This window comes from Trichoderma asperellum, chromosome 1 (assembly GCF_020647865.1).
Source record: "Trichoderma asperellum chromosome 1, complete sequence".
NCBI classification, from domain to species: Eukaryota; Fungi; Ascomycota; class Sordariomycetes; order Hypocreales; family Hypocreaceae; genus Trichoderma; species Trichoderma asperellum.
The window spans coordinates 3,292,327-3,318,806 of record NC_089415.1 but is presented as its reverse complement, the minus strand read 5'-3'; the positions used below and the strand labels follow the sequence as shown (position 1 = coordinate 3,318,806).

General features: G+C 48.6%; 9 protein-coding genes across 10 annotated transcripts; 6 read left to right on the top strand and 3 right to left on the bottom strand.

Annotated features, from left to right (window-relative positions):
* Window positions 1-410: 410 nt before the first annotated feature.
* Window positions 411-1,424, top strand: TrAFT101_001037 (uncharacterized protein). Its single transcript, XM_024903330.2, has 2 exons — window positions 411-601; window positions 692-1,424. Exons 1-2 carry the CDS (start codon window positions 508-510, stop codon window positions 1,348-1,350), a joined length of 753 nt encoding a protein of 250 aa, XP_024765279.2. The 5' UTR covers window positions 411-507; the 3' UTR covers window positions 1,351-1,424.
* On the bottom strand, window positions 1,282-6,963 carry TrAFT101_001036 (uncharacterized protein). Of its 2 annotated transcripts, XM_024907509.2 has the most exons (3): window positions 5,966-6,963; window positions 4,079-5,872; window positions 1,282-4,017 (listed from the first exon to the last, which is right to left on the bottom strand). In XM_024907509.2, the coding sequence occupies exons 1-3, from the start codon at window positions 6,848-6,850 to the stop codon at window positions 1,432-1,434; spliced, it is 5,265 nt and encodes a 1,754-aa protein (XP_024765278.2). In that variant the 5' UTR covers window positions 6,851-6,963; the 3' UTR covers window positions 1,282-1,431. The 2 variants fall into 2 exon arrangements, with proteins under 2 accessions (XP_024765278.2, XP_065982327.1); XM_066126228.1 differs by having other exon boundaries at window positions 4,079-6,963.
* A 190-nt stretch (window positions 6,964-7,153) lies between these two features.
* On the top strand, window positions 7,154-8,156 carry TrAFT101_001035 (uncharacterized protein). Its single transcript, XM_024907508.2, has one exon. The coding sequence runs from the start codon at window positions 7,176-7,178 to the stop codon at window positions 7,887-7,889; it is 714 nt and encodes a 237-aa protein (XP_024765277.2). The 5' UTR covers window positions 7,154-7,175; the 3' UTR covers window positions 7,890-8,156.
* Window positions 8,157-8,905: 749 nt separating this feature from the next.
* TrAFT101_001034 (uncharacterized protein) lies at window positions 8,906-13,315 on the top strand. Its single transcript, XM_066126227.1, has 6 exons — window positions 8,906-9,378; window positions 9,458-9,547; window positions 9,619-9,900; window positions 10,010-10,100; window positions 10,198-11,481; window positions 11,564-13,315. The coding sequence occupies exons 1-6, from the start codon at window positions 9,250-9,252 to the stop codon at window positions 12,601-12,603; spliced, it is 2,916 nt and encodes a 971-aa protein (XP_065982326.1). The 5' UTR covers window positions 8,906-9,249; the 3' UTR covers window positions 12,604-13,315.
* A 1,656-nt stretch (window positions 13,316-14,971) lies between these two features.
* Window positions 14,972-16,972, top strand: TrAFT101_001033 (uncharacterized protein; the record flags this gene model as incomplete). The annotated part of the gene is made up of 1 exon (XM_024899192.2): window positions 14,972-16,972. The coding sequence occupies one exon, from the start codon at window positions 14,972-14,974 to the stop codon at window positions 16,970-16,972; it is 2,001 nt and encodes a 666-aa protein (XP_024765275.2).
* Window positions 16,973-17,497: 525 nt separating this feature from the next.
* On the top strand, window positions 17,498-18,477 carry TrAFT101_001032 (uncharacterized protein; the record flags this gene model as incomplete). The annotated part of the gene is made up of 4 exons (XM_066126226.1): window positions 17,498-17,683; window positions 17,773-17,838; window positions 17,909-18,081; window positions 18,156-18,477. The coding sequence occupies 4 exons, from the start codon at window positions 17,498-17,500 to the stop codon at window positions 18,475-18,477; spliced, it is 747 nt and encodes a 248-aa protein (XP_065982325.1).
* A 677-nt stretch (window positions 18,478-19,154) lies between these two features.
* TrAFT101_001031 (uncharacterized protein) lies at window positions 19,155-22,061 on the top strand (the record flags this gene model as incomplete). Its single annotated transcript, XM_024903329.2, has 1 exon — window positions 19,155-22,061. The coding sequence occupies one exon, from the start codon at window positions 19,155-19,157 to the stop codon at window positions 22,059-22,061; it is 2,907 nt and encodes a 968-aa protein (XP_024765273.2).
* A 274-nt stretch (window positions 22,062-22,335) lies between these two features.
* On the bottom strand, window positions 22,336-22,575 carry TrAFT101_001030 (uncharacterized protein; the record flags this gene model as incomplete). The annotated part of the gene is made up of 1 exon (XM_066126225.1): window positions 22,336-22,575. One exon carries the CDS (start codon window positions 22,573-22,575, stop codon window positions 22,336-22,338), a length of 240 nt encoding a protein of 79 aa, XP_065982324.1.
* Window positions 22,576-22,840: 265 nt separating this feature from the next.
* TrAFT101_001029 (uncharacterized protein) lies at window positions 22,841-23,860 on the bottom strand (the record flags this gene model as incomplete). The annotated part of the gene is made up of 1 exon (XM_024906321.2): window positions 22,841-23,860. One exon carries the CDS (start codon window positions 23,858-23,860, stop codon window positions 22,841-22,843), a length of 1,020 nt encoding a protein of 339 aa, XP_024765272.2.
* Window positions 23,861-26,480: the final 2,620 nt, after the last annotated feature.

Below are 26,480 nucleotides of genomic sequence, written 5' to 3'. Positions count from 1 at the left end.
GCAGAGGGAACAAGCATGGTTCTGTGCCTCGGATATACTGCAGATGGTCTCACAGAAATGACAATGGCTGTTTGATATCATCCATACAAGCATACTAAGCCCGAGGGGACACAAGCACCATCTCTAACTCTACACGACAATTCACATTCACAAGTAAAACCGTTCCCCTTCCTCTCATGTGCCATTGCGCCATCGTCATCATGCATATTACGTGCATTACGCACATACAGCTCCAGCTCCAGCTCCAGCTCCAGCTCCATCATTCCTGCGTCTGCCATGGCCCGAGCCGGATCTTCTTAGTGCCGTCGCACTGACACTTTCTGTCCGGGCTCAAATCCCGGCCGCCGGCTCACGGGCCCTCCGATCCGAATCCTCCCCGCAAAATCAAATCAAATCTCACAGCGACATATTCAATCCTACATGTGCTCAGTTGATTCATAGTCCCATCTCAGCCATTCAATTTTTTTTTTTTGCAGTTATACATCTATTGAAACAGCCATTATCGCCATGGCCTCTCCCGTGGCTGCCGCAAAACAGCAGCTGAGGCGCCTTATCAAGCAGAGACTCTCCAAAGTCTCCCAAGAGTCCGTACTCGGCCAAAGTATGACCCATCTATCTCCATTCCTCAGTATAGCTGGCCAGTATAAGTTAATACTTCCTTTTTTTCTTTTTCTTTTTCTTTTTAAACCAGGTCACACAATATTTGAGACGCTTAAAAACTTCAAGCCCTACCAAGACGCCAACCGCATCAGCGTCTATCTCTCCATGCCTGTCGGAGAGATCCAGACCGACGCCATCGTCCGCCATGCCCTGAGCTCAGGAAAGCAGGTCTTTGTCCCATACCTGCACAAGTCGCCCCTCGATGAGCCCGGGACTCCAGCCCGTGTCATGGACATGGTGCAGCTGCAGGACCTCCAAGATTACGACGGCCTCCAGCGAGATTCTTGGGGTATTCCTAGTATCGACCCTGCGACGGTGCATCAGCGGCAGCGCATTCTCGGCGGTCCAGACATGCACAAGTCAGACCAGTCTACTTTGGACCTCATACTCATGCCGGGCGTCGCGTTTGATACCGACGACAAGGGCTGTGTACGGAGACTCGGCCACGGCAAAGGCTTCTACGATTTCTTTCTGAACAGGTACTTGGCTGCAAAGCCTCACGATGAGGGCGAAGCTAGCAGTGGCCCTTTGCTGCGCTTCTACGGCTTGGCTCTCACGGAGCAGCTTCTCGATCCGGCGACGGATGCGCCAGTGCCTATGGGTCAGTTTGACCGGAAGCTGCACGGTTTGATTCTAGGCGATGGTCAGATTAAGCTTTCACCGGATATTCAATCAGTAAGCGCTTCATGAGAACTATTTGCCATTTTTTTGCCGGCCTGCTCTTATACAATCTTGATAAATCCTCCCTGATAATACTACTACGATACATCTTCAAAGAGCAACGATAGAAAGCTGTCCCATGAGCCTCCTCCAAACCCCCGTGCTTTCTTCCTCTTCGTTTCCACCCGTCAGAGTCGCCTTGTTCCCTACAATAATCAGCCCCAGCTTCGCTCTAGTAAGTGCCACATTCATGCGACGCAAGTCCTTGAGAAACCCAATCTCCCGGCTCTCGTTACAGCGGACGGTGACGAAAATGACAATGTCAGCTTCGCGCCCTTGGAAGCCGTCGATGCTGGAGATTTCAACGTTTGGAATTCCCGAAAGCAACTTTTTGAGAATCTCCGATTGTCGTGAATAAGGTGTCAGTACGGCTATGGAAGTAGTATTCTCATTATTTTCGCCAGTGGGCTGTGCGCCATTGACACTGGTTTCAGCGGAAGATGCTGCTGGAGCTGGAGCCGAGCGTAAGAGCTTGCAAATTGAAAGACACAGGTCTGCTTGCTCTTTATTGGATTTGGACTTGTGCCCTAGATCTTCCCTCCCAGAACACTCGACAAAGATCATCCGAGAGACAGACGATGATGATGATGAGGTATTAGTAGCGAGGGAATCTGGCCAGGCGAATGATGACGGCGGCATTGGTCTATCGCTGTCCTTTAGCCCAGACAATAGCTTGCCCTCATAAAATTCCTTCGAGATGAAGTCGCATATAGATGGATGCATCCGATACTGTGTATCCAGCATGATCTTCGCCATGCCAGGCGTTGTTCCCTGTCGGGTATACAACCGCTCAAACAGCGAGATATCAAAATTCAGTGCAGGCGAGAACTCTTGTACCGTCGGCCTCAGCTGGACGTGATCGCCCACAAGGATTGCCTTCTGACAACCTTTCACCAGCGGCACAAGCGACGCAGGCTCTGTCTGCTGTGAAGCTTCGTCGACAACCACCGTGTCAAACACTTGGCCTCGAAGCAAACCCAATCCAGCCCCAATGCACGTCGTGAAGATTATTTGAGCAGCTTTCACACGCTGCTTAGCCTGGCGCTGGGCGGCATGGCTGGAGTATATTTCCTGGCCGGCCAATGCATCGCATGTGTACTTTCGTAAATCTTCGCCTACTTTTCGGACTTCGGTCGAGACACGCAGAGGGGTTATTTTAGGGCTTTGTAGGAGACCTTCTTTGCTGATTCGCCCAAGGTATCTTCTCATAACGTTGTCCACGGCATTGTGAGTTGGAGCAGTGACTAAGATTCTTTCGGTGTTCGGGTCTTGCTGGAGCTTTCTAATGATGGCGACAATGGTTTGTGTTTTGCCGGTTCCTGGAGGACCCCAAAGACAAATGAGCTTGTTCTTTTGTGCCGCCTCTACCGCTGATCTCTGGCTTGTGTTCAATGAAGCATCTGCTTCAGACAATGTCAAGCCTGATATTAAAGTGTCCTTTGCGTCCCTAGGAGCTGTATTGGCGATACTTTGAGGCTGAATTCCAATGATTTGGTCAATCACTCCACAGCAGTCATCATCTGTCCCAAGGTCCAGCACAGCGTCCAGCATCGTCTTTGCAGTTACATATAAGCCGCATTCTTCTAGAATCCAGGAACAACTTTCGGCATACGATGGTGGAGGATGAAAGCAGCGTATCTTTGCCATCCCCGACTTGCTCTCTATAACCAGGCCGTCCATCGAATAAGTCTTATCCAGTATCGAGCTTGAAGGCGGGCTAGCTGCGATGAGGCGTACATGAGTTTTTGCCAACGGAGTGCCACCAGGGGCATCTATTCTGAAAGATACTTCAACTGGAGTGCCAGACCGATCTTGTCCTGCTCCTTTCTCATCACTGATGACTCGGATGCTCAGAAGCTCATCTCTAGCTTTGGCTTCCTCTTTTACAGCCCCGATATGCTCCACAGCGATGCCGATAAGATTATGGACAAAGTGCTGAATGATGGCTGGTCGACCAGTTAGCAACCTGGAGCTTTGTTGGTCGAGACCTTCAAGGAGGAGATCCAAAGCTGTACTCGGCGAATGAACTGTAAGGGCAATGAGCTCAACAAGGTCGGAAAACGAGGAGAGCGTTAACCATTCCACATTGTCCAAGATGGTGTGAAAAGGTACCAAAATCAATTCTCCAAATTCAGCTTCAGATAGGATAACGCTGCGAAGCAATCTATGGCTCTCGTTTTGAAGAATGGTATTCAGCTCTTCTGGTAACTCTCTCCACGAACCCAGATTAGCAAACGTCGCGGAGACGTACGGCATTCTTTCTGTAAATTCGACCATGGTGCGAAGGGTGTCTGCTGGTGCCATCACTTTATCATCCTTGATGCTCGTAATTAAGTGATTGAAGCAGCGTGTAAGCAGCCCTCGCAGCTCCTTCTCTACCAGCCAAAGGAAACACTGTCGCAGAGTCGCAGAGTCTAACACATCTTGGAGGGCCGATATGTTACCCCTCCTTACAACTTCAACTACAAGCGGAGGCTGCGCACCGAGAGACCAATCGACATCTTGAAGCTTTGGAACATCGTATTCTTTGGGCTCGCGGGGGAATAAGGGGAGAGTTTGCTCTGTCTCAATGTAGTCTTCCCACAGATCCAAGTTGCGCATAGAGCTGACATCTCTATTACTAATGATGTAAATCTCCTTTATACCGGCCGAGAGTCAGTGTCTCAAGCAGGAAGCGTTATTCAAGGGATAAACTTACGGCGTCAGATATACCCTGCCTATGTAGCCGTCCTACATGGCTCTGGAGATTTTTACTGAACTTGTTCAGCGCAATGCTTGCTCTAAAGTCAAAATTCGTACCATTGTCAAGGGACTCTTGTCTCGCTTTCCGGCGGTCTGTCTCTCCAGGCGCATTCCGGTAGCTGCTATCATTCGACCCTCCACGGCCAATGTAGATCCATGTATTGCCTCTTTTGCCCTCAAATAGCTGCAATGTACTTTGATCGCAGAAAAGCCGGTATTCTTTCTTCGTCGGTAAAGAGAGGCGGCTCTGTGTCTCTCTTCCCTGAGAATGCGGGAACGCAAACAGCCTAACCTTGCTGCCAACAACAAAATCGTCAGCTGGAGTGATCTTTTGCGGAACATACATGGCTACTGTCAGTCGCTCATTTGGTCTAAAGATTATCATCTTTTTGTGAAATAGCTCGAGATTTCTACACGTTGCTTCCATGAACGTAGCGGGTCGATCTTGCTGGGTCGTGTAAACACGCTTCCAGTGCATGCCTGGATAGTTTAGATGGAAGTGTTTTAGCTCCGCCTCTGTGAGGAGGCTTGATGAGCAGAGAGCGTTGAGAACAAGACTTGGGGCATCGACATATGTAGGCACTTGAGCCAAGATCCACGATTTGTCTTCTGAGTTGAGTGAATTTAGGTCAAACATGTGCAGCAAATGATAAAAGGAAGTATTCGTTCTTCTGCACCACCTCACTGCCATCCTGATCAATTCGGCTTCAGAAATGGCAATATCATCCCTACAGAGCAACAATTGAATCGCGTCAAGAGTGTAGCCTTCCAGACTATCCGTACGGCTTCGTGACTGAAGTTTCTGCTTTGCGATAATATCCTTGGCTGCGTCGTGAAGCTCGTCGAGAACAAAAGGGGGCGCCTTTGCATCTGGCTCTGGTGGGTTCGCAAATTTATCAAGCTGGCTATCTTTGATACGATTGCCGTCCACGCACTGAGAGAATAGTCGGTTCAGTTCTTGACACTGAGGGCTCATGGCGTTAGTTGCTCTCGCCCACCGGAGATACAGATTCTTGACACGGCCCAGCGATGCGTTTGTGTATTTGGCAAAGTAGAGTAGGCGATCATCATCTGTAATTGGCGTGAATCTTAGGGGCTCACGAACTCCCGGATAATGTGCTGCTTGCGAGGTTGTAGAGGGAATAATGTCCGGATCCCACGTTACGAAAAAGGTATCACCGTCTAGGTCTCCTCCCGACATCATATCTGCGGCTGGTCGCCGCCCCGTCGTTGGAAAAACAATACAGTCAACAAGATGTGCGAGCTCTGGCCTTTCTACAACATCAAGCTTCTGAAGATCGCCCGGGTGCAAACAAGGGTTCCGCGTCACCAACACTTTCGTGCCTCTTAAGGCATAAGGCTGTCCGTCGCCGTCCATGGTGACTTTGACAGCACATTGGCCGGGCCTCAACACGCCCCAAGCATCACAAACTCCAAATAAAAGTCTTGATTTTGGGATTAAAATGCGACATTTTTGCTCATCACGTTTATTTAGCATTTTGTCATACTCCGCATTGATGAGCCTGTTGATGGATGGCCGCACGGCATCCAACGAATCAATAATAACACGCTCGGCAAGGTCTGGCCTGTCGAGGTGGCAAAGAACTCGGAATGCAGCTCGCGGATCTTGGTATGCTTCAGCTAGAAAGTTGAAATGCTCTTGTTGCTTTTGAAGGAGGACCTTCCGGCTAACTCCCAAGGCATCCAGAAGCACAATTACCTCGTCGTTCAGATGCCCGAATACATATGGCTGGCGTAAAAGAACATGATGCTATTAGCAGGCAGCTTCCATACATACTGTATATGAAAAGGAAATAGATGGCCAGGAGATGGCAAAACGTACCTTTGAGTATTCTACGACAGAGAAGGATAGATCGTCGCCTCCGCTAAACTTCTTCATCGACTTTCTCATTTTGAGCCAAGTTCCGCCTTGTGCCATGGCGGGATCCAAAGTGACCACTCCTTTGTATCCGCGATATCTTAGCTGAAATACAGAAGGCGTATATCTCATATTGCGAAAAACAATCCTTGTGCGTCTCGAAAGCTCCTTGGCCAGTGCTGGGGCTATCAAGCCACAGCCATCTGTGAAAACGTAGTCTCCTACTTCGATATCTGGAATGTCTTCAACCTTTTTCGGGTCTACTTTCATAGCCGCGCGTGCGACTGAGAAGAGCAGTCCAATTCGTTTTGCCTTTTTTGCAACGGTCTTCATCTTGGTAAAATCTCCCAGCCCTTCGATCTTTTGAGTGATTTGTTCTTTGGGAGCTGCCAAAAAGTAGCAAGTTCGAGACTTTAGCTGGCTGTTGCTATGGCCATAGAAGTTGTAGTGCACTCCCTGTATACTGATTCCGGCGCGAAGAAACTTGACGGCATATTCTGAACATTCCTTGTAAGTCGTTGGCTGTATCACCTTGCTGGCGTTTCCTTCGACCGTGGATGGAGAATTGGCGCTTTTGATAGAGTGAAACTCAGCGAGCGACACCACAAGGTATTTGTCCAAGGAAGCATCTTGAATAGCACGGTTCATATCTACTGGCCCGTACCGGAGCTCAAGACGATGGCGCGAATCTTTTGTCGAGAGGCTGACCATTTTGATGAGGTTTAGCCTGTTTGCCGATTCGGCAGTTGGAAGCCTTGATATATTGAATTCCCATCTTTCGTCATCAAGGGAAATTTTGTCGAGGAGAACATGTTCAAAAGACCTAGGACTGGCCGAAGCTGAAGGCATCTTGACGAGTGTACATGCATGTATGATTGGCCTCTTCGTTGTCTTCGTGCTTCAAATATTGCAAGCGTTCGCGGTGGTGTATTTCCGGCAGCAAGGACATAAAATTCAATCCGATGTGTTTTTTAGTGGATGGCTCTCTTGTCAATTAAATACCAGCAGAGGGATTTCGTCCCGTTTGTGACCATTGGATGGAAAGTGTGGTTACATGGGCAGCATCTTCTCCGCACTTACCTGATGCGTGAATACGTACATTCTGGAAGGCCTCCCGCATGAAGATGCCAATAATGAGCTCATAAAATACGGATGTATCGCTGCGCCTGTCAACATGCGCCCCCCCGCCATTTTCCCTCTGTCGTGTAGGCATATACATATACCTAGTAATAAAAGGAACTCTTTCAGCACCATGGGAGGCTCTAGCACGCTGCAAAACTTCACCCCAAAGAACATCTACATCATCGGCGCTCAATGCACAGGCAAAACTTCACTCGTCAACGCCTTGGAAAATGCTTTTCGGGAGCCATTCAGCTCCACAACCCCCGCCATCGTTAAAGAGGTGGCGCGTTCAGTGTTAAAAATTCATGGATTTACAGCCAGTGATATCACCTCGGATCCGGGCCGGTGCCTGCAGTTGCAGACACTCATATTGGAAGCCCAGTTCAATAAGGAGCGAGAGGCCCTAACCAAGAACGATTGGATCATATCGGATCGTTCTGGACTGGATCCCATCATATACGCGTCTCGTCATATTGGAAGCGAAGCCGTGGAACTTATGATTTCATCTGAGTACTGGAAAGAGCTGAGAGATCGAATGTCAGAGTCTCTCGTATTTGTATGCGAAACGGTGGAAGCTTGGCTTGTAAGTGATGGAGTCAGGCTGATGCCAAGAGACCTCCAAGATTGGACCGAGTACGACGACGAGTTCTGCCGTATGCTGGATAGCGCAGGAGTACGGTATCGAATCATTCCGCGCTCGATGCAGAATCTCGAGGATAGAGTCGCATATGTATGGTCAGAGTGGAAGAAGGCGTATACTCCGTAGAGCAGTGCTAAGCGAGTTGATTGCTCGGTATTAATGGCGGCAAGCTCTGAAACCCCAGGGTTGAGCGAGAGCATCAATGTCCAATCTCAGCCATTGCTCTTTCAGATGCCTGGATCTACTTCTAATACACTATTGATATTCTGATAGTAGTGATAGTAGCGATAGTCAAGTAAAAAAGAGATACTAGCGACACTGGCTCTTTAAACATGCAGAGCATTCATTTCACTGGTACTTTAGGCACATGTAAGCAGTTGGCTTAGTTTGTTGCCGCATCTATTTGTTCTCTTGTCTCAAGTTTCAACCTCATCCGTTATTCCATGCCTACATGCTTCCTCTGTAAATTTATGATTTTCGTCTCAATTCCTTTGAAAAGAATTGCCTTCCCCTCAACCACATCATCGCCATCAGTCATCCTTGGAGGGCATCATCAATTTCACACAGCGACCAATGCTTAGCCTGGAACAACATGCCCACGCTAAACGCAAGTTTCAATTACAGCATTGTAAATCACTTCATTAACATAAATCACCATAGCGAAAAGTACAATCGCCCCTTACTTAAGTTGCCTAACGGAGAAGCTATCATCAGTATCATGCATTGTTGTTCGCGGACTAGACTATAGTATACTCCTAGTGCCTTTACGCAGCTAGTCTGCCGCAAAGGTACAATTGCTGCAGCTTGTTGGGTAGCTTTCTTTCTGTCTTTATTTTTTTTAAAAAAAAAAAAGAAAAAGAGAAAGAGAAATTATGAAAATTCCTTCAGTCTTTCAGTGATAATCACAAAGCAGTATCGCGTCCATTGTTCATTCAGATGCTTTGGAGCTCGCCCACTCGCATGAGGCTTTATCAGGTACAAAGCTCCCCATACTAAAATGGCAGACACGCCGAGTACATGGTGCAGCAAAGCTTGGGACCCGGAAACGGAAAAACCCGCAGGCAGCCCGCAAAAGAATTGCCCCGCCAAGTCAAGCCTCTTGGAAAGCCCCCCATGCCACTTCGCCAGAGAGCAAGGCCGACTCCATGATTTTGCCTGGAGCAGTCATCCAGACCCAAAAGCACCGAGACTGACGCCTGCGACTCTTGTCCGCCAGCCCGCCAGCTTGCACTCGGGGTCTCTCTCGTTTTGTTGGTCCATTTGCTTTTCCCCTCGTCGCTGCCCCTTGTGCGTGGAGAGCGATCGCCCACGACAGATCTGGCTGTTTCTGCTTCTCCTCAGCGGCTGGTCTCTCACGACGTCCAAGGCTAGCTCATGAGCGCTGGTTTCTCGACCGTCCAAGCTCGCGCGAAAATAGCTCCACCAGCACCAGTTTCTCTCTGAGCTCCCACGTTTCTCTCTTTGCGCCCAGTCGCAACAGCCCGAGATGGCTGCAAATGGCACGCAGGCGGGCTTTGCGCCGTCAGATGTTTTGGGAGCCGTCATGACGATGCGAAGCGGGGAACAGGAAGCAAAGAAGAATGCGCACGAATACTTGGAGCAGTTCCAGAAGTCGGTACGTCGCAATCCGCTGCCCACGCTTCGCCTTCCTTATTCACCGGACCTCGGCTTGCTAACCGTGATCGCGTTTATAGAAGGACTCTTGGGGGACTGTAATTGGAATCCTCCAATCCAAGGCTGAGCCCGAAGCGACTCTTTTTGCTGCCATCACGCTTCGCGGAAAGGTTGTTAAACAATCCTCTTCCTTTTCTGCCGCCCTCGCTATTCTCGGTCCTCGGACTGCTAACAATACCAGATTACCTACGATCTCATAACTCAGGTTCCCCCTAGCGAGCTGCCCGCGCTTCGAAACCAAATTTTGCTCCTCTTGAAGCACTACGCCGCTGGCCCCAAGCCCATCCGAGTTCAACTATGCGTGTGCTTGGCGATTTTGGCGATCCAGATGAAGGATTGGAACGATGTGCTCTCCTCAGTCGTCCAGTCACTGAGCGACAGCCCCGAGAGCCATGCTTGTATTCTCGACTTTTTGCGAGTCCTTCCCGAGGAGGTGACTGAAGGTCGAAAAATTACCTTGTCTGTACGTGGATTGCGCTACTCTCATACGACGCGGCACCTGCCCCCCGTTGGTTTCGTCTCGGCCGGTCGGTAGTCACCCTCGAAGAACAAGTCTAATTGCTTGGAAATAGGAAGAAGATCTTGCGGCGCGGACACAAGCGCTGCTGGGAGATAACGCAGATCAAGTTGTACAGCTTCTTATCAACTATTCACAGTCTTCGCGTAAGTCTTGTGCCCATTCCTCGTCTGAACATCACTAGTTTCAGCCATCTACCTATCTGCTAGAGAACTAGAAAAACTAATAGATAATTCTCTCTAGCTGCTGCATCTCGAAACCCGCTCCTTATGGAATGTATCACCTCGTGGCTTCGGGAGGTTCCCGTCGGCATCATCGCCAGCTCGCCTCTCCTGGAAGCTATTTTCCACGGCGTTACATCTGATGAATGTAGCCAGGAGGCTGCAGAGTGCCTGTGCACGATGCTCAGAGAGACCGCCGATGTTGATGAGTCCCAAGATATCATCCAAACTCTGTTCCCGCGAATCATCAGCCTTACACCGCGCATCGCCACCCTGGTCGCTGAAGAGGATACCGAATCGTTGAAGTCTCTAACCAAAGTGCTAGCAACTGCAGCGGAAAGCTGGGTAGTTGCCATCGCACGACAGCCGACTCAATTCCGCCCCATTGTCGATGCTGTCCTCGAATGTGCCGCTCGGGATAAGGATCGCGACGTTATCGAGCATACTTTCAACTTTTGGTACGAGCTCAAGCAATACCTGGTGCTGGAACGATATATACAGGGCAGGTTGGAGCTTGTGGACGTCTTCTCTAAACTTGTAGATATTCTACTCACGCATCTGCGATTCCCGACGCCGGAGTCGGGAAGCGAAACTGACTTGTTTGACGGGGACCGCGAGCAAGAGGAGAAGTTTCGTGAATTTCGACACCAGATGGGCGACACACTCAAGGACTGCTGCGAGGTAATGGGCGTTACCGAGTGCCTTACCAAAGTACTTCATGCGATTCAGCTATGGACGCAAAAGTATGCCAGCCAGGCAACAGAGGCGTCAGTCCCACACTGGCAGGAGCTCGAGGCCCCCCTGTTCGCGATGCGCGCCCTCGGCCGCATGGTGGACAAGGAGGAAGACATTGTGCTTCCTCAGCTGATGCCGCTCCTTGTACAGATGCCCAGCCACGAGAAACTTCGATTTGCGACGATCATGGTGCTCGGGCGCTACACTGAATGGACTGCGGCACATCCCGAGTACTTGGAGCCTCAGTTCAATTATATTGTGAACTCTTTCCAATCCGACTCTCGAGAAATCACCCGGGCCGCGGCGCTGTCACTTAAGTTCTTCTGCACTGACTGCAAGCATCTTCTCAGCGGCCAAGTGCTACAGCTTCAGACGTTTTATGACCAAGTCTTGGATAAACTTCCTGATCTCAGTAAAGAAGAAGTCACTGAAGGTGTTTCAAATGTTCTCGCTGTTCAACCTATTTCAGAGACGTATCATCTGCTCAAGACGTACTGTGATCCGCTGGTCCAAAGGCTGATGACGAAGGCAAACCATGCGACCACAGACGAGGGGAAACTAGCAGTAGCGGGTATGACTTTTCTTTTCTTTCCCTCTCTCTCTTTTCTTTTCCACCTATGCGATTGTAGCTCTTTTTGCTGACTTGACAACAGATCACCTGCAGCTCATTACCATCTTTGTGCAAAATGTGATGCCCCTAGTCAACCCTAGAGAAGAGAACCCTGCGGTCAAATACTGGCAAGAAGTCTTCCCCATCTTGTCTACTGTTCTCGACAACTTCCTCACATTTTCGCCAATTTGTGAAAGAGTGTGTCGGTGCTGGAGAAACATGGTCATTTCCTACAGGACGGCCATTACACCCATGCTTGCGGACATGGCAAATAAACTGGCTAGTGGTTTCAATGTCTCCAGAGAAGGCTGCTTCCTTTGGGTTACGTCAGCCATTCTGCGGGAGTTCTCTGAGGCGCGAGAGCACGTGGATCCGAGTATAGCCGAAAACATCTATACATTCTTTGAAGCGCAAACGACGACATTCCTGAGAGTCATGACCGAACTCCAGCCCAAGGAGCTGCCAGACGTGATTGACGATTTCTTCAGGTTACTCATCGATGCGCTGCTATACTACCCCCAGAAGCTCATTCCATCTCCGCTCTTGGTCCCCATCTTCGAAGCCTCCATCTACGCCTTGACTTTGGAACAGCGAGATCCTCTATCTTCTACTCTCCACTTCTTGAGAGATTTGCTGTCATATGGTGGCGACAATCCGGCTAGCAGTGAGGGGCTGCCGGAATCAGCTGCGGCGAGCATCAGGACGATTGTTAAGAACCTCCTCAGCAGCCACGGAGAAAACCTGGTGAAACAAGTCATGGCAGGCATGATGATTACTTTCCCACGAGACTGCTTTGCGGATGGTAGCGGCGTTTTGCTCAGCCTCTTTGAACTTTTGCCTGTGCAGACGACTGAATGGGTTTCACACACTATTCAGCTTCTGCCTCAAGGCACCGTGTCTCCGGAGGAAGCCAACAGACTGATGGTCAAGATCAAGGAGCGACTGGCGTCTAATGAAGCAGGAGGGATCCGACATGTGAGAGTGCTGCTGCAAGACTTTACGAATACATATCGGCGCCGTAACGTTGCGCCTCGGGATGGCCTCGGGCAGCTCGAAGCAACCAGATTTCAATTTGCCGGATGAAGTGCGTAAAGGGCTACACGAGGATGAGAGAAGGAGAAAAACAAAGAAGAGGCACAAAAGTCAAATTCCGCAGCAACTACGGCGAGACTAAGATGAGGCAAAGCAGTAGAGTAACAAGCATAGGCACAAGCATGATCCTTGTGTACCCGGCGCGGATGACAAGGGTCAGGCGGGTGGTGGATGTTGTATGTCTCTAAAGGAGACACGAAGTTAATAGAAGGCTGGAATTGTAAGAGAAGCTGAAGATGGCATTTGGGCGCAGAATCAAGGGAAGATTCAAAGAGGAGAGAGCATCATTGAGTCATGGGAGCGAAAATTTAACGCCATGTTGATGAACGGGCATCTGGAGCTGAGGGATCATTGGGAGGAAAGGAATTCGGGACTGTTCTACGGGGAGGCTGACTATGCAAATATCCAAATGTTTACAGTAGATAGAGACAACACATATTCAACAAGGAGGATGTAGACGGGAATACGAAGAAATAATATTGAATGATATCTGAAAGGATGTCGATATGGGATGGAGCTGCCGCTTGTCGGCAATATGTCTAGCGGGATTGATTATATGAAGTCGGCGGCGGCGGGTAGTTTGCTGCTGAAAAGGGGCTGGTTCTTCACCATACGCTACTTATGCTCCAGGATGTCAAAAGAGAGTTAAAAGAGAAGAATACAGACGTAGGGGCAATCCATGAAGATGTGCAGACCTGTCTACTACCTAAATATATATATTATATATATTGTTCTGTTCATATTTTGCTTCCGATGCGTTTCTCTCTTTCTACATTTTGGGTATTGAGATACTTTACGATACACACAGTACTCCTCTCTTTGTTAACATCCAAAATCGGACTCGATTCGTAACGGCCAACAAGGCGTTGCCTTTCCAAACCAGCTGCTCCATAAGTACATTTCGGTATAGAACGTGCCACACTTGGCGGCTCCCATTTAGGGAACTTGATGCTTTACCATCTATAACATCAACAACATCCATAGCTTAAAATTCGATAAAAGTTTTCACAACATGTAAAAGAGCTGTATTTATATTTCTAACTACTAATAGCAAAGCACATTGCAAATTTAAAGAGTTGTAGCTTTAAAAAAGAAAAAGAAAATAGAAAAAGAAAACCTATTGGCCTATATTTTGTGGACATATATCCTAGAATACACCTTAACTTTTCACATGTGTTTTTTATCTGGTAATGATTGAAATTGTGATTTTTTAGGGTAGGTGTTTTGAACCTCAAACTTGTGAATACCTTCATGGCCCTTGCAGCCTCCAAAGATTACAGGGGGTGAAATCCTCCATGCTGGACTCTGGGATATCACCATTAGAAATATAGGTAGTGAGGTAGATAGTCATGGGATGACGATATAGCTAATATGTCACTTGCATGTCATGATCCAATAACGCAGCGCTCTCGAACATACTTCAACACTACACCACACGATTGATGCCATTTCATTTCTTATGTGCTGGATGCTGAGTGCCCGCATTAAATGGGAAGATTCCAACCAAAGAATTGCCGGTATGAGACAACGGTTAAAAACGAGACATTTGGGTTCTGCCATTGGTACGGCTCTGAGACGCTCTGCCAGTCACAAAGCCTTCCCTTACGCTACTGAAACCTTTTTTTAACCCAAGGTAGGAATTACAATGCCACAAGGCTATAAATATATTAAGCCGTGGCTCACCTCCAGATTCGAGAGATATAGTTCCTCCCGCTGTAGAAGGTGCTGGAGCGATTAAGATGGCCTACCGAAATGATGACATATGGGTTTTTGTCACAGTCACAGTTCAGATGGAGAATTCAGAGTCAGAATAGTTCTTGATTCCTAGCTGCCGAGATAGGACCGAATCACTGTGTATATAGACGGATTGATCCTTTCGTCTGAGACCAAATGGATGTTTTTGACCGATTGTTTATGTCTTTCCCTAATTCCTGTGATGCTGTAACGGGGTTCGACATGGTGAATACATACTCACTACCACCAACTGATAAGGCTACTGGTGCCATTGCAACAATCCATATCAGCAACTACAATAATCCAAAACGTGATCAGTTATGTAATGTTGCTACGAATCACTGTGAAGGGATATACATAGTAGCAGCGTCCCACAAGATCCACCTCTTGTCGTGGAGCAATTTCCAGTCAGAGGTGACGGACAAATAGGTTAGCCGTCGTGTCTTAGGCATGCTGATACCAGAAATTATGCATGATGTCTCAGTCGAGTCCAGTGATGTCTCAGTCGAGTCCCAGTTGTGGTATCCTCGAGCAAAATTCAATATATAAACTGCGAGCGAGCTCGACACATCTTTGCGTGCACACACCTGCCTGACAAGAAGGTAGACGAAACAGAGCTGCCAGCATGCTCTTCATACCGAAACTCATAATTGCCTTTCTGGCGGCGGTACAGAGTGTTGCCGGCTTTGAGAGCAGCTCAGAGTCTGACGATAAGATAGCTCTTATTCGTGAGCCGCAAGCAGCAGCCCCCTCTCGGTTCCGGATCTATGATGCTCCAGTGGATGTCTCACACTTTGCGGGCGTACAGCAGCGTGCCAATGTCGGCGCTGAGCAGAAGATCCCGCTTGCTTTGGCTTACTTGGAGCACAACCACGGGATCCAGGCAGAAAATGTCCGAATCACGGCTTCCGTCACCAATGAAGACACGGGAGTCAGTCATGTCTATGCCCGCCAGACAGTCGATCGGGTCGACATGCTCGATGGCGTCGCCAACATCAACATTGACAAGCACGGGAGGGTCATATCCTCGTCCCAGACCTTTGCACCAGTCCACCAAGTGCGCGAGGCAATGCGCTCGGGATATGGTCGTCTGACAGCTCGCAGTTCCCAGTATGACTCGCTCAAAGGAGCATTACAGACATTGAGTAGGCGCGTCGAATCAGAAATTAATGACCAGGAACTCAACAGCGTCCATATCTCGGCGGTGGAATCCGACAAGTCTCAGACCCCCAGGTTCGTCATCAGAGGGATTCCTACCAGCACTGCCGTCGACGGCATGGCCACGGCGCAGCAGTCAACAATGCGAAGACCAGATGGTTCTTTGGCCCATGTATGGGATTTTCTGCTCGAGCAGGCAGACCACTCGTGGAACGCGAGAATCAGCATAGCGACGGGAGGCGTCGAGTCGCTTGTTGATCGGAGATGGCGCTCTGGTGATTACGCCCCACGCCATCGAGTGGCTGCGGATGAGGTCGACGGTCCCAAATCCGCAGAGTCTAGAAGTAGCAGCAAGCTGCAGAGGCGGCTGTCGTACGTAGCGATTCCCATTACCTGGCAAGACCCTCGGGAGGGGTTCGAGTTTATCGTGAACCCGGAAAGCGCATCAAGCCCCTACGGCTGGGTCACTGCGAACTCAACTGCGGGCAACAACGCGATCGCCTTCAAGGGGTCTCAAGCTGGCGTTGCTTCGGAGACCAGCCCCTACGTCTTTGCCTACAGCTTCAACGGGACAGCCGACCCGCGCGTCCCCCAGAATGTTGGCGCAGCTATTGTAAATGCCTTTTACGTTGTCAACAGCATCCATGACATATCGTATATATATGGGTTTACGGAAGCCACTTTTAACTTTCAGGACGAGAATTTCGGCAGAGGAGGGCAGGGCAACGATCGCATCACCATCTCCATACAGGATTCCGCCTACATCAACTATGCAGATTTTGCTACGCCACCAGATGGACAGAGTGGCCGGCTTCGCCTCTTTATCTACGATCTCACCCATCCAGACCGTGATGGCGGTTTAGAGAACGATATCATTGCCCATGAGTGCGCCATTGGCATTGCAACTCGCCTTACGGGTGGCGGTACTGCAGCCTGCCTCCAGAGCCGTATTTCAAGAGGAATGGCTCTGGGCTGGGGCGATGCATTTGCGGAATGGCTCGAGCAGACGGGCGCTATTGCAGACTTTACGCTGGGCAGCTATGTGACGGGTGACCAACGAGGCATTCGATCCTACCCTTACTCCAGAAGTCCGGCTGTCAACCCGCTCACATATCAGGATGGACCACCTTCGGCGGACGTGCATCTTATTGGAGAAGTATGGGCGAATATGCTGCACAACGTCCTGGCTGCTTTGACGGATAACTACGGCTGGAGTGATAATTTCTTGGTTGATTCTAGTGGACCCTCGGGCAACGTTGTTTATATGCATCTGTACATGGACGGCCTGAGCATCCAGCCTTGCGAGCCGACCTTCATCACCGCACGCGATGCCTTCATACAAGCCGAGCTGAACAGGTACGGCGGCCGTCACTACTGCGTCATCTGGCGTGTGTTTGCGAGCAAGGGGCTTGGATATGGTGCCTACCAGGATTATGTGAATGAATATTCAGTCCCGCCAGGCTGCTAGTTAATTAATACAATACCAATATACCATCCTCTCAAATTCTACTAGCTATAAAGGTATACTATACATATACTATACCTATATATATCACAACTCTAAAAGTTGCCTTATCGAGATGCTGGCCTGATGTGCATTATTTCTCCGCTGTCCCCCCACATGAGTCACAGCGCAGGGTGTCAAAAGCAACATGCATTGGAGAGGAGAGGGCGCGCCCTAGGCTCTTTTCAAATACAAGTGACTGATGAGGGGGCGTGATTGGTGCCTTTTCCTGCGAGTTCTAAAACTGACTTGGAGACTTTTTTTCACTAGACAGATGGGCTATAGCCTAGATTAGTTCAAACATCCATCCTTAAATCGCAAACAAGTTGTTTTACAATCTTTGCTGTTTCTCAGCTACTATTTGTATGTATTATATTGGACATTCACCAAACTTGATTGCTTTTACGCACACACAGAGAGAAAGGATCAAATAAACGACTTAGACAATATTAAATCAATCCACACCGAGTGTAAAAAAAAAAAAAAAAAATGTCTCCTCCGGAACAGTTACCGTCCTCAAAATACAACAACGTCGAGCTCGTTCCCTGGGATCCCGACAGCGACGCCCATGGCCAGCGGTTATACGAGCAGCGCGTGGCTTGCACGTGGGATGAGGATCTAATTGACGAGTGGAGGGCAAAAGTGCGAGAGGGCAAGAAGTTTCTGTATTGGATTGTGAGATTGAATCCTGAGAGTTTTTTTTTTTTTTTTTTTTTTTTTTTTTTTGTCTGCTTTCACTGACTAATGACGGTGAGGTATTGTAGAAACTCAGCGATGATCTTGCCGGAAAGGATGACTTGATGGCGAAGCACATTGCAAAATATCCGGCAGTAAGATCAAAAGCCTCTCTGTGAAACAATAAAGTGTGTCAAAATATATTCATTCATTTGCCAAAAATAGGAAAAAGAAGCCCTCATCGATTCAGCCACTACTCTCGCCAACTCACCAAGAACACCAACTCCAATATCCTTCCTCCCAATCGGCCACATCGCCCTCGATCTCTATCCAGACCGAAACACGCGATTCTCACTCCCCCAATCCACAGTATGGGTCAAATCACTCTACATTTCACGGTAGGCTCCCCCCTTGCAACCCCCAAGTCTCTCACCATCCAGTCAATCATCTCTCATCCGCCTCTTTTATCCAGGACGATGCAATCCGGCGGCTTCGGCCGCTCAGCAATGCACCAAATCGAGCATCTGGCCACGCTCCCGCCTCTCAGCGCCACGACCATGGCTCTCGACACTGCGACAAAGGAGTATCAGACACGGCCGGACTGCCTGGCCTTTTACGCCAAGATGACTGGGCGAAAGGTCGAGGCCAAGGATTTCAGATCCAACGAGGAGTGGTATGTGCGGCAGGGGTACGAGGCTATTGCGCGGGATGATCGGGCGTATACGTGGGTGGATCCGAAGACGGCGGTGCAGGAGGTGATTCCGTGCGTGTTTTTGAAAAAGGACATTGTTTGATGGGTGTGGTGTTGATGCTGTGTGTGTGAGTTGGGGATAAGTGTCAAAGGAGTTGTTTATAGAATGTATGAATGGGCGCCATTGGGAGTTTTGCGTGTGAAAGAAGATATTTTGAAAGAATGTATTGTTTAGCTTTCTTTGTACATGGACTAGATGTATTTCCTTTTTTTTTTCTTTTCTTAATTGTTCAACTCACTGCATGTATATCCGAATTAGACTACTGAATGGATCATGAGCACTTTGAGTCCTGAAGTGAATAAACACGGTGCTTTCAGCTAACCTTGGTGCTATGCAAATCCTCTTCGACTTTATACAAAGTCCTTGTGTAGTGTCTTTACTGTCTCTCTCGTTTCGAACATGTTCATGTCGATGAAACTCTTCAACTGCATATCAGTTTCTTTGAGATTACACTTTCAAGACAACTTCATAATAGTTCAAGAATGTATTGTTATATTTTAGAAAAGGCTCCAGTGCACTCTTGTTATAGACATCATAATAATGCCCCTTTATGCCGACCTCATATGTATTTGTAAGTAACTGATAAAGTAAACTTGCTCCACGAAGACGAGAAGACGTTTCAAGCAATCTACGTCCATATGCCCTTACACTACAGATTGAGGACCTCATCGGCATCAACACACTTTTCAGGGTAGAGTAGAGTGAAAGAGTTGGCAATCATGGCCAGTATTGCAGACAGAATCAAGGATAGGACCTTGCGAAGAGCGTATACTGGCCGGATAACTCGCAGTCGAGCCGCCCAGAAGCAACAAAATATACAAGCCTCACGTAATCGGCAAAATTCAAAGAAAAGGAGCACAGTCGGTGACGATGAAGACGAAGACGAAGACGAAGACGGAGATGACAGTGGAGATGACAGTCACAAAGACGACAGCCAGTCCTCTCCAAAGAAACCTGTAGCATTAAGAAGATGTGATTTCTGCCTCCGTGATCCCATAGGCAAACAAATGTGCAAACAGAGATACTGCGACTATTCCAAGGGGTGGAAAGGAAACTTCATCGAATGCTCCAACTGCGCTGACTACCGCTCGCAGAATCCGGGCTCCGACCACAAGTGCAAGCCTCCTCAGATCAACAATGTCTGGCGCAAGTACGGCGTTGACGATCCCATGGGCTACCAGCCACCTGCCTGCGATCAATGCCTCAACACCAAACTGGCCGACCAATGCAATGTTGATTCCACCCTTGGCTACAACTGCACGGCGACAAAAGCCTGCAGAGAGGGGAAATGCACGGTCAACGGAAAGGAGATGGAAGCTCGACCCAAAACGCGAGTTGACGTTGCTCGATGGATACGTGCCGAGTGCCATGTTTGTCATAACAAGACGAAGAAAGGTACCACGACTTCCGGATGCAGCTGGCTCAAGGACCGCGCAACCTGGGACCGGGCTTGTTCATATTGCGAGGCTCATAATCTGACATGTCTCCGCGGTGGACGTGTTGTTGCCAATCCGCAAAGTCTGACTCTGCCGAGGGCTTGGGCCGCCAATCTTCAGGTGTTTGATCGGGGCTTTGTCGAGTGCAAAAGGAGCAACCCAGACCGCCGCTATTGCAAGAGATGTCGACAAGATGAACACGACCACTGCCGCGCCGATGCCAGTTCCTTCTTCTATAGCTGCAATCGCTGTGCCCAGCTGGGCGTGGACTGTATCGACGCCGAGGACGATACGTCGTATCCCATCTTCGACTTGTCCAGAGTCGGTGTTGGGGGTTTCCTGCCCTTTATGGAATGCGAATGCTGCAGAAAATCAGGGAGGAACTGCGATCTTCAGCGGCCGTGTGATTCATGCGTCAAGCACGGGGACAAGTGTGATGATTGGAGAGGAGACACGGCGAAATATTGTATCAAAGGGCGGTTGGACCCTCCCCCTGGACCTCTTTACTATCTCGCGCTGGGATATGGTGCTGGGGGAGTTGATGACCCCAAGGACGGATCTGCCGTTGAACACTGGGTAGGTCCGGCCACAAACATGTACGGCCTCCCCGAGATTCAGAACAGAAACTTCATCGCCACGATGGGCGTTCAGCTACGATCTATGCTGCGGCCGCCGGGAGCGCCGCCGCACGGTGATGCAGCTCAGGGGGGTTGTGTAAATGGCCGAGCAAGCGAGATAACTCGAGAGCAGATTGTGGCGTGGATCAAGGATCGCTGGCCTCAGGCTGTGCCAATGAATGAGATTGGGCATTATCGAGAGCGTGTAGAGGCCGTGCAGCAGAAGATGCGGGAACTTCGGCAGGGGAAGATTGTTTCGGCTCTTTTTTCAGATTTTCCTGGCTACGGCAGTGGTGACGAGGAAGACGATGATGGAGGCAACGATGGAGCGAGCAACACCAATGCCGACAGTCTCTGTATCCGAACAAAATCTACTGATGGTGATGATGATAATGAGCGTAATCGTTCTGTGAGTGCTCATGGCGATAATGGCGACGCCGGTACCCCTGACTGGCTGTCAGAGTTTATAAACTCGGCCATGATTGACGATGGAGTCGTTTCACCTCCATTCGAGTGTTCCACGTTGCCTGGACAGGGCCAGTTTGGCTTTGACGCTGCAGCTCCTTTCAGCCAGATGGCTGCAAACTTGCAATTCAGCCCGTTTGAAGTTTCCGGTATAGATCCCAGCCTCTATCTGATGGATATAGATCGAGATTTGGATACATATGAGTCTATGCAGCTTGATTCTCGAGATTTATCAGCAATAGAAGATATAGAATTTATCGATCATAACCCGCTTACCATTACGCAAGAAGCCATGATTTTGCCGCGCTTGAAGCCAGCAATACCCACCTTGTACAGTCTCTTCCCGGGCTGTCCAACACAGATCGAGTCTCCCTTTTACAATGTCCTGGGCCTCATCCCAGAGGACGTCAGGCCCTTTGAACAAGACGGCGACTGGACCTGTTCCGAAACGAATTGCAGCAATCCCACCTCTCTGGACTCTGTCTGCCAATGTCTCCTGCACGGAGCCGACTTTGCAACCGTCTGCAACGACTGCAGCGAGCAGAGTGCTCGTGATCTAACCAGCAGTCTCCTCACCAAGGCGCAGATACTGGCAATGCGCGCATATCTCTGCCCCGGCTGCACAGCCCAGGTCAGCCAGAGCGTGGGCGAGGTCGCCAGGCGCAGAACCGTCGGCGCAGTCAACATCTGGGGCGACTGCAGCGACAGCTACTACACAAAGACGGAGCTCGAGCTCGAGACGCGCTTTGGCAGGATCAACTTCAGGGGCGCGGCCAGACCCATGACGGGATGCTCCTGCGCAACAAAGCTGCTCGCCCAGCGGCTCTGCGGCCGGCATCGCAGCTTGCATGGCCGTTTGCTCGTGGAGCAGGTTGCGAGGATGCGCGAGTGGTGTGTGCAGCACCTCGGCGGCAATGTCTGTCCGGGCTGCCTCGTTGACAAGTCGGCGTATGAGGCGAACCGGTCGATGGATCTGGCAGATTTGCTGTCCGAGACGACTCCCAAGGCGTGGGCGTGCCTTGCCTGTGGCGATTGGGTCGTGAACCAGAAGAGTGCAGGGCTTGTGCCGGGTTGGGAGCAGTGGTGTCCGCCGAGGATGGAGGATTAGGATATGGCGAGTTAGAGGCGGTGTCGGACTAAGGTATTTACGTGCCGTATTAGAGGCATACAGTTTTACAGTGTTTGTATTCAATCATTCGATCATAAGGGTAGCATTAGGAGGCGAGTATTTGATTTGATAGTAAATTAACCTGGTATTAATGAGATTTCCAAAAGAAAATAAAAGCCCATTCTTACAATAACAGCTCCAGAATACATGCAAATGATGTACCAAAAATCCATCAACGTAACACAAAGACCAAGGCTAGGAATATCCCGTTGAATCAGTTGTAAAATGTCCGGCTAGAAACATAAGCCCCGGGGGGCAGAAAGAGCAGAGTCCAAAACATCTCAAACAGGATAACCAGTCGCGCAACAACGTAGAGCAACAGGCCAACGACGTGCAAAAATCTGCCGCAACATTTCGGCAGCGTTCCAAGCAAGAACCCGCCGCTGGGCTTCTCTTCAATCTTGCGCAAGAAGACGGCCACCAAGGCGATGAACACACAGCCAACAGAGTACATGGTTGCGACTCGCCACAGCATCTGATGCGTCTCTGAAGGAAACTCGACGCGCCAGCCTCCGACATGTATCCCTCCAAATAGCACTACTCCCACTAACAGTGCCCAGAATGTCTTGTTATCGAATTCTTTGCCTTCCCGAATAGTGTCGATTCTCAGTGGTGCGCCATCAACCGCTTCAGATCTTGAGGAGAAAGCGCGAGTTCTTTTTAGGGAAAAGATGTGTCTAGTGCTGTATGCTTTGACAATCTCTTTTTCGGTTGCAATTTCATCGACCGTTATTTCCCCCCTTACAAGCTTCATTGATAACCCCTCCTGTGCTGATGCTCATATTGCTTTCTGTCTTGATGCTGCCATCATTCTCAACAATCTCCATGTTATTGATATCGACACCACGAGTTCTCGCTTCCACAAGAATGTCCTTTATCCTTTCATAGCTTATTAATCGGTCAATGGTTGTAGATACGCCAATGCTCTTAGGCTTGTCCCAGTACAGCCAATAGATGGCAATCGCGCAGAGTGCAAAAGCCAATACCGTCAGCTCAAGGGCACATATGGCCAGCCCGTAAACAGTTCGATCTAATATCCGTGTTGTAGACCAGATAATCTGCGAGATAGAGATTGCCTTTATAAATGAATCGCTTTTGACCCTGTCTTTGTGCTCTCTTTGGTTAATATTTGGCAGCTTTCCGATGCATCTCTTCTTTCGCAGAATATAAACGTCTCTCCCAGACAGGTGGTGTAAGTTGTATCCGTTTCCAGTCTCAGCTTCGGCGTTTGTTTTCTTGATGACGAAGCCTCCCATGTTCGCGTAATAAGTGTGGTCCAACGACCATTCCACCTTGCCGCCTTCTTCGCCTTCTGCCAGCTTGTCCAATAGCTCATGATCCTCACGGGTTGCAAGACGGTCGTTATAAGCCACGGCAATAATGACTTCAGGAGCAAATATCGTGAGGATCATTCTCCCTGTACTTTTCAAGAATCCTTTTAGACGCCAGCTCAAAGGACCCAAGTTAAGATAACCGCATAGCTTAGACTTGGGGTTTTGATCAACGTAGCCGTGATATTGCCTTGGGACATTGGGATAATGAATGGTCCAAGTACATGCAAATATTGTAAATATAGATTTTAACAGTATATCGAGTGTGCCGCGGGAATCGGGAGCTGCCACATAATTCGCCTCAGCGGTAGGGGCTGAGCATTTGGGCTTAAATACCGTATATGCTTGAACAGTGGCAACGAAGAAGAAGAAGCAAGAGAGTTGAATCGGAATCTTAGGAAGACCCATCTTGAAAGATGTCTCTAGGAGTAGAGGGTTGCGATGATTCTGAGGTTGTGAGCGAGATGTGGAGTGGATTTAGTAAATCACTCTCAAGTCTGTGTGTATCTGGCCTTTTATAATTTTCATCCTCTCAATGCCCATGTTTATCCTCTGTGGCAGTTGAACATAATTCAGCTAGGACTCATCATTATGCTTTCTTTTTCCTCTTTCTATCACTTTTCAGCAATCATAAATACACTTTGGCACGTCAGACCTGGGTATAACAGCAACTGATTGGCAGGAGTAGCGAGAAACCCGTGTGCCGCGCTTTCAGCTTTCTCAGCCACTCAGCAAAAAAAGGCTGTCTTATCCTAGATGAACAAGGATACGCATAGAAGAGTATGAATAGTTGACCGTATGCGTGGCCACCTAGCTCTTGAATTCGGCCAATGATCTGGTGTGATTTGCACAGCGAGGCTGAGGCTGAGTTACAGTCACCATTGTCTAAGCATAGCTGGATGCAGGGGAAACTCAAGTGCATCCAATACCATCTTTTTGAAAGATTAAAAGTGTTTATTGGACATATTGCCAAGTCTTCTTGGGATCTTGATTGAGTACCACTGGGCAGTATAGCTGAAGGTTGATATCGACAGAGGTACGCTAGAGCATCCCAGCCCGACGGAACGGAATTCTCGTGATATGGCGTGACATTTCCTAGGTATTTTAGAAATAGATGGAGTAAATAAGAGACTTTTCTTTGAGCAGTCTAAAGCATGTAATGAAGGCTTTTACTGAGCGCGAAGACTTATTGAGAGGCCACAAGAGCGCGACACAATGAATACTGCTATTCACATGTGGAGATTCGACTTTCAGTCAAGAATCAATAACATTTCCGTAACAAGCCAGCTATGTATCTCAACACAAATTACTCTCATTATCTCTTTTCTTGTTTTATACCTTCAATCTCGGAGCCGATGCTCACGCACAATGGCCTTCAATAACTCGCAAGCCGGCCAGATGGAAACAAGTAAAATCAGAATTACAGACCAAACGTATACTGGCTGAAGACCATATGAGGGCGGCTTACAAATATATTTCATTTCTTTTTTTTTTCCCCTTCAAAAAGTTCAACACCATGTATTATTTGTCAAGTGCCTAAAGTCCGCCCACAGCACTACATAGAAAATGCATGTACAGCAGCGAAATGGAAGATAAGAAAGAGATAGCGCGAAGCAATTAAAGCCACAAGAGGTATCCATGAAGAAGAAAAACGAAAAGTCCAAGATATCATAATTAGTAGCCTTATACAAACAAGATTCTTTTTTGTCTTTTTCAGTCCAACTTTTACAACCACAAACAGTATCCAACACATGTATCCTGTGTATACTCCTTTTGCCATGCCTAGATCTTTCTTCACCCAGCTTGCTGTATAAATCAGATTAATAGTCCGGGGTAAATCTCCAGATCCTTACAAAGCCGCTGACCAGATGCGACATATCAGTATACGCTTGGCGCCCCATATTCCTTCTCTCTTCCAACATATTTGCACCGTCTCCCTAATATCAAGGACCAGCTAACGGAACACTTGTTTGTACTTTGTAGCGCCACCACATGTTTGAAGTCAAGCGAGTCACTTTCTCGGATTAGTGCACATTTAACTTGCGACAAGTACAAGTTTGCTTTTTATTATTATGTCTTATCAAGGGAGAGAAAAGAGGGGTAGTTGCGAGAAGGGAAAGAAAAAAAGAAAGGGTAAACGAAGCTAACAAGAAGCTAAGATAACAAGGAAAAAGGAAAGAAAAAAAGAAAAAAAGAAAAGAAGGATTAAACAGAAGAATAGAGCAACATCAAAGTGAGCCAGTGGAATAGCTCAAAAAGGGGCATCCCAGTAGAATTGATAAGCTGTCCTAGATACAAAAGGACGGTAGAATCTTGAAGCGAATCCTCATTACCATGCAAGTTAACAATCAATAAGTAGAAAAAAAATGAAATTACACGTGTGAAATAATGGGATATAAGAGAAGAACGTATGACCCATACTTTCAGAGTCAAGAAAAACCATCCTCGCAAACCCGCCCAGGAGAGGATTAATTTAATAGTCAAGGCCCCCTGTTCGACCTTTGGCTGCTCGCACGTATGCTGCAGCGCCTCACCCTCTTCCTTTCGCTTCTCCCGCGATTCAAAATTTACCCTCCCGAGACTCTTTTCTTTTTCCTTCCGGTAGTGTGCAGCGAGCAGCCCTTTTCGCCAGCACGCTGCAGAATCACACGCACGCACGCGCTCCGGGCATGGGCACCAGGCTGTGTTTGGGGTTTGACACAGCTATCCCGTCGGTATATCTCTCAATGGCGCACGGAGAGAATTTTCGTCGAAATAGAACAAGACATGAAATATAAAAGGGAAAGAAATAAAAAAAAAGAAATCCGAATGCGCGACCCAAGTCAGAACCCGACTCCCCGCCCGATGCATTGAGAGGTATTGTGCTCGTTGATCGTTCAAGGCCGTTCGTCGCGCGTTGTGCTACGTGCTGCATCTCGTGCCATGGAGCGTCCAAAATCCTCTCCTTTTCACCATGAAATGTCGCCTCTAGCATCATGAACAAGGCAGCGCAGCCTTCCTTCCCCCGCTTTGCAAAGCAGAGTGTTTC

What these genes read in the sequence shown, in the direction of transcription:
- TrAFT101_001036 (XM_024907509.2), bottom strand. Translation starts at nt 6,850, where the DNA reads ATGCCTTCAGCTTCGGCCAGTCCTAGGTCTTTTGAACATGTTCTCCTC. An exon ending in CTGTCGTAGAATACTCAAAG is followed by an intron (nt 5,873 to 5,965) that starts GTACGTTTTGCC and finishes CTTTTACGCCAG; the next exon opens with CCATATGTATTCGGGCATCT. An exon ending in GGCAGGGTATATCTGACGCC is followed by an intron (nt 4,018 to 4,078) that starts GTAAGTTTATCC and finishes GCCGGTATAAAG; the next exon opens with GAGATTTACATCATTAGTAA.
- TrAFT101_001035 (XM_024907508.2), top strand. Translation starts at nt 7,176, where the DNA reads ATGCGCCCCCCCGCCATTTTCCCTCTGTCGTGTAGGCATATACATATA.
- TrAFT101_001037 (XM_024903330.2), top strand. Translation starts at nt 508, where the DNA reads ATGGCCTCTCCCGTGGCTGCCGCAAAACAGCAGCTGAGGCGCCTTATC. An exon ending in AGAGTCCGTACTCGGCCAAA is followed by an intron (nt 602 to 691) that starts GTATGACCCATC and finishes TTTTTAAACCAG; the next exon opens with GTCACACAATATTTGAGACG.
- TrAFT101_001034 (XM_066126227.1), top strand. Translation starts at nt 9,250, where the DNA reads ATGGCTGCAAATGGCACGCAGGCGGGCTTTGCGCCGTCAGATGTTTTG. An exon ending in GTCGAAAAATTACCTTGTCT is followed by an intron (nt 9,901 to 10,009) that starts GTACGTGGATTG and finishes GCTTGGAAATAG; the next exon opens with GAAGAAGATCTTGCGGCGCG. An exon ending in CAACTATTCACAGTCTTCGC is followed by an intron (nt 10,101 to 10,197) that starts GTAAGTCTTGTG and finishes AATTCTCTCTAG; the next exon opens with CTGCTGCATCTCGAAACCCG.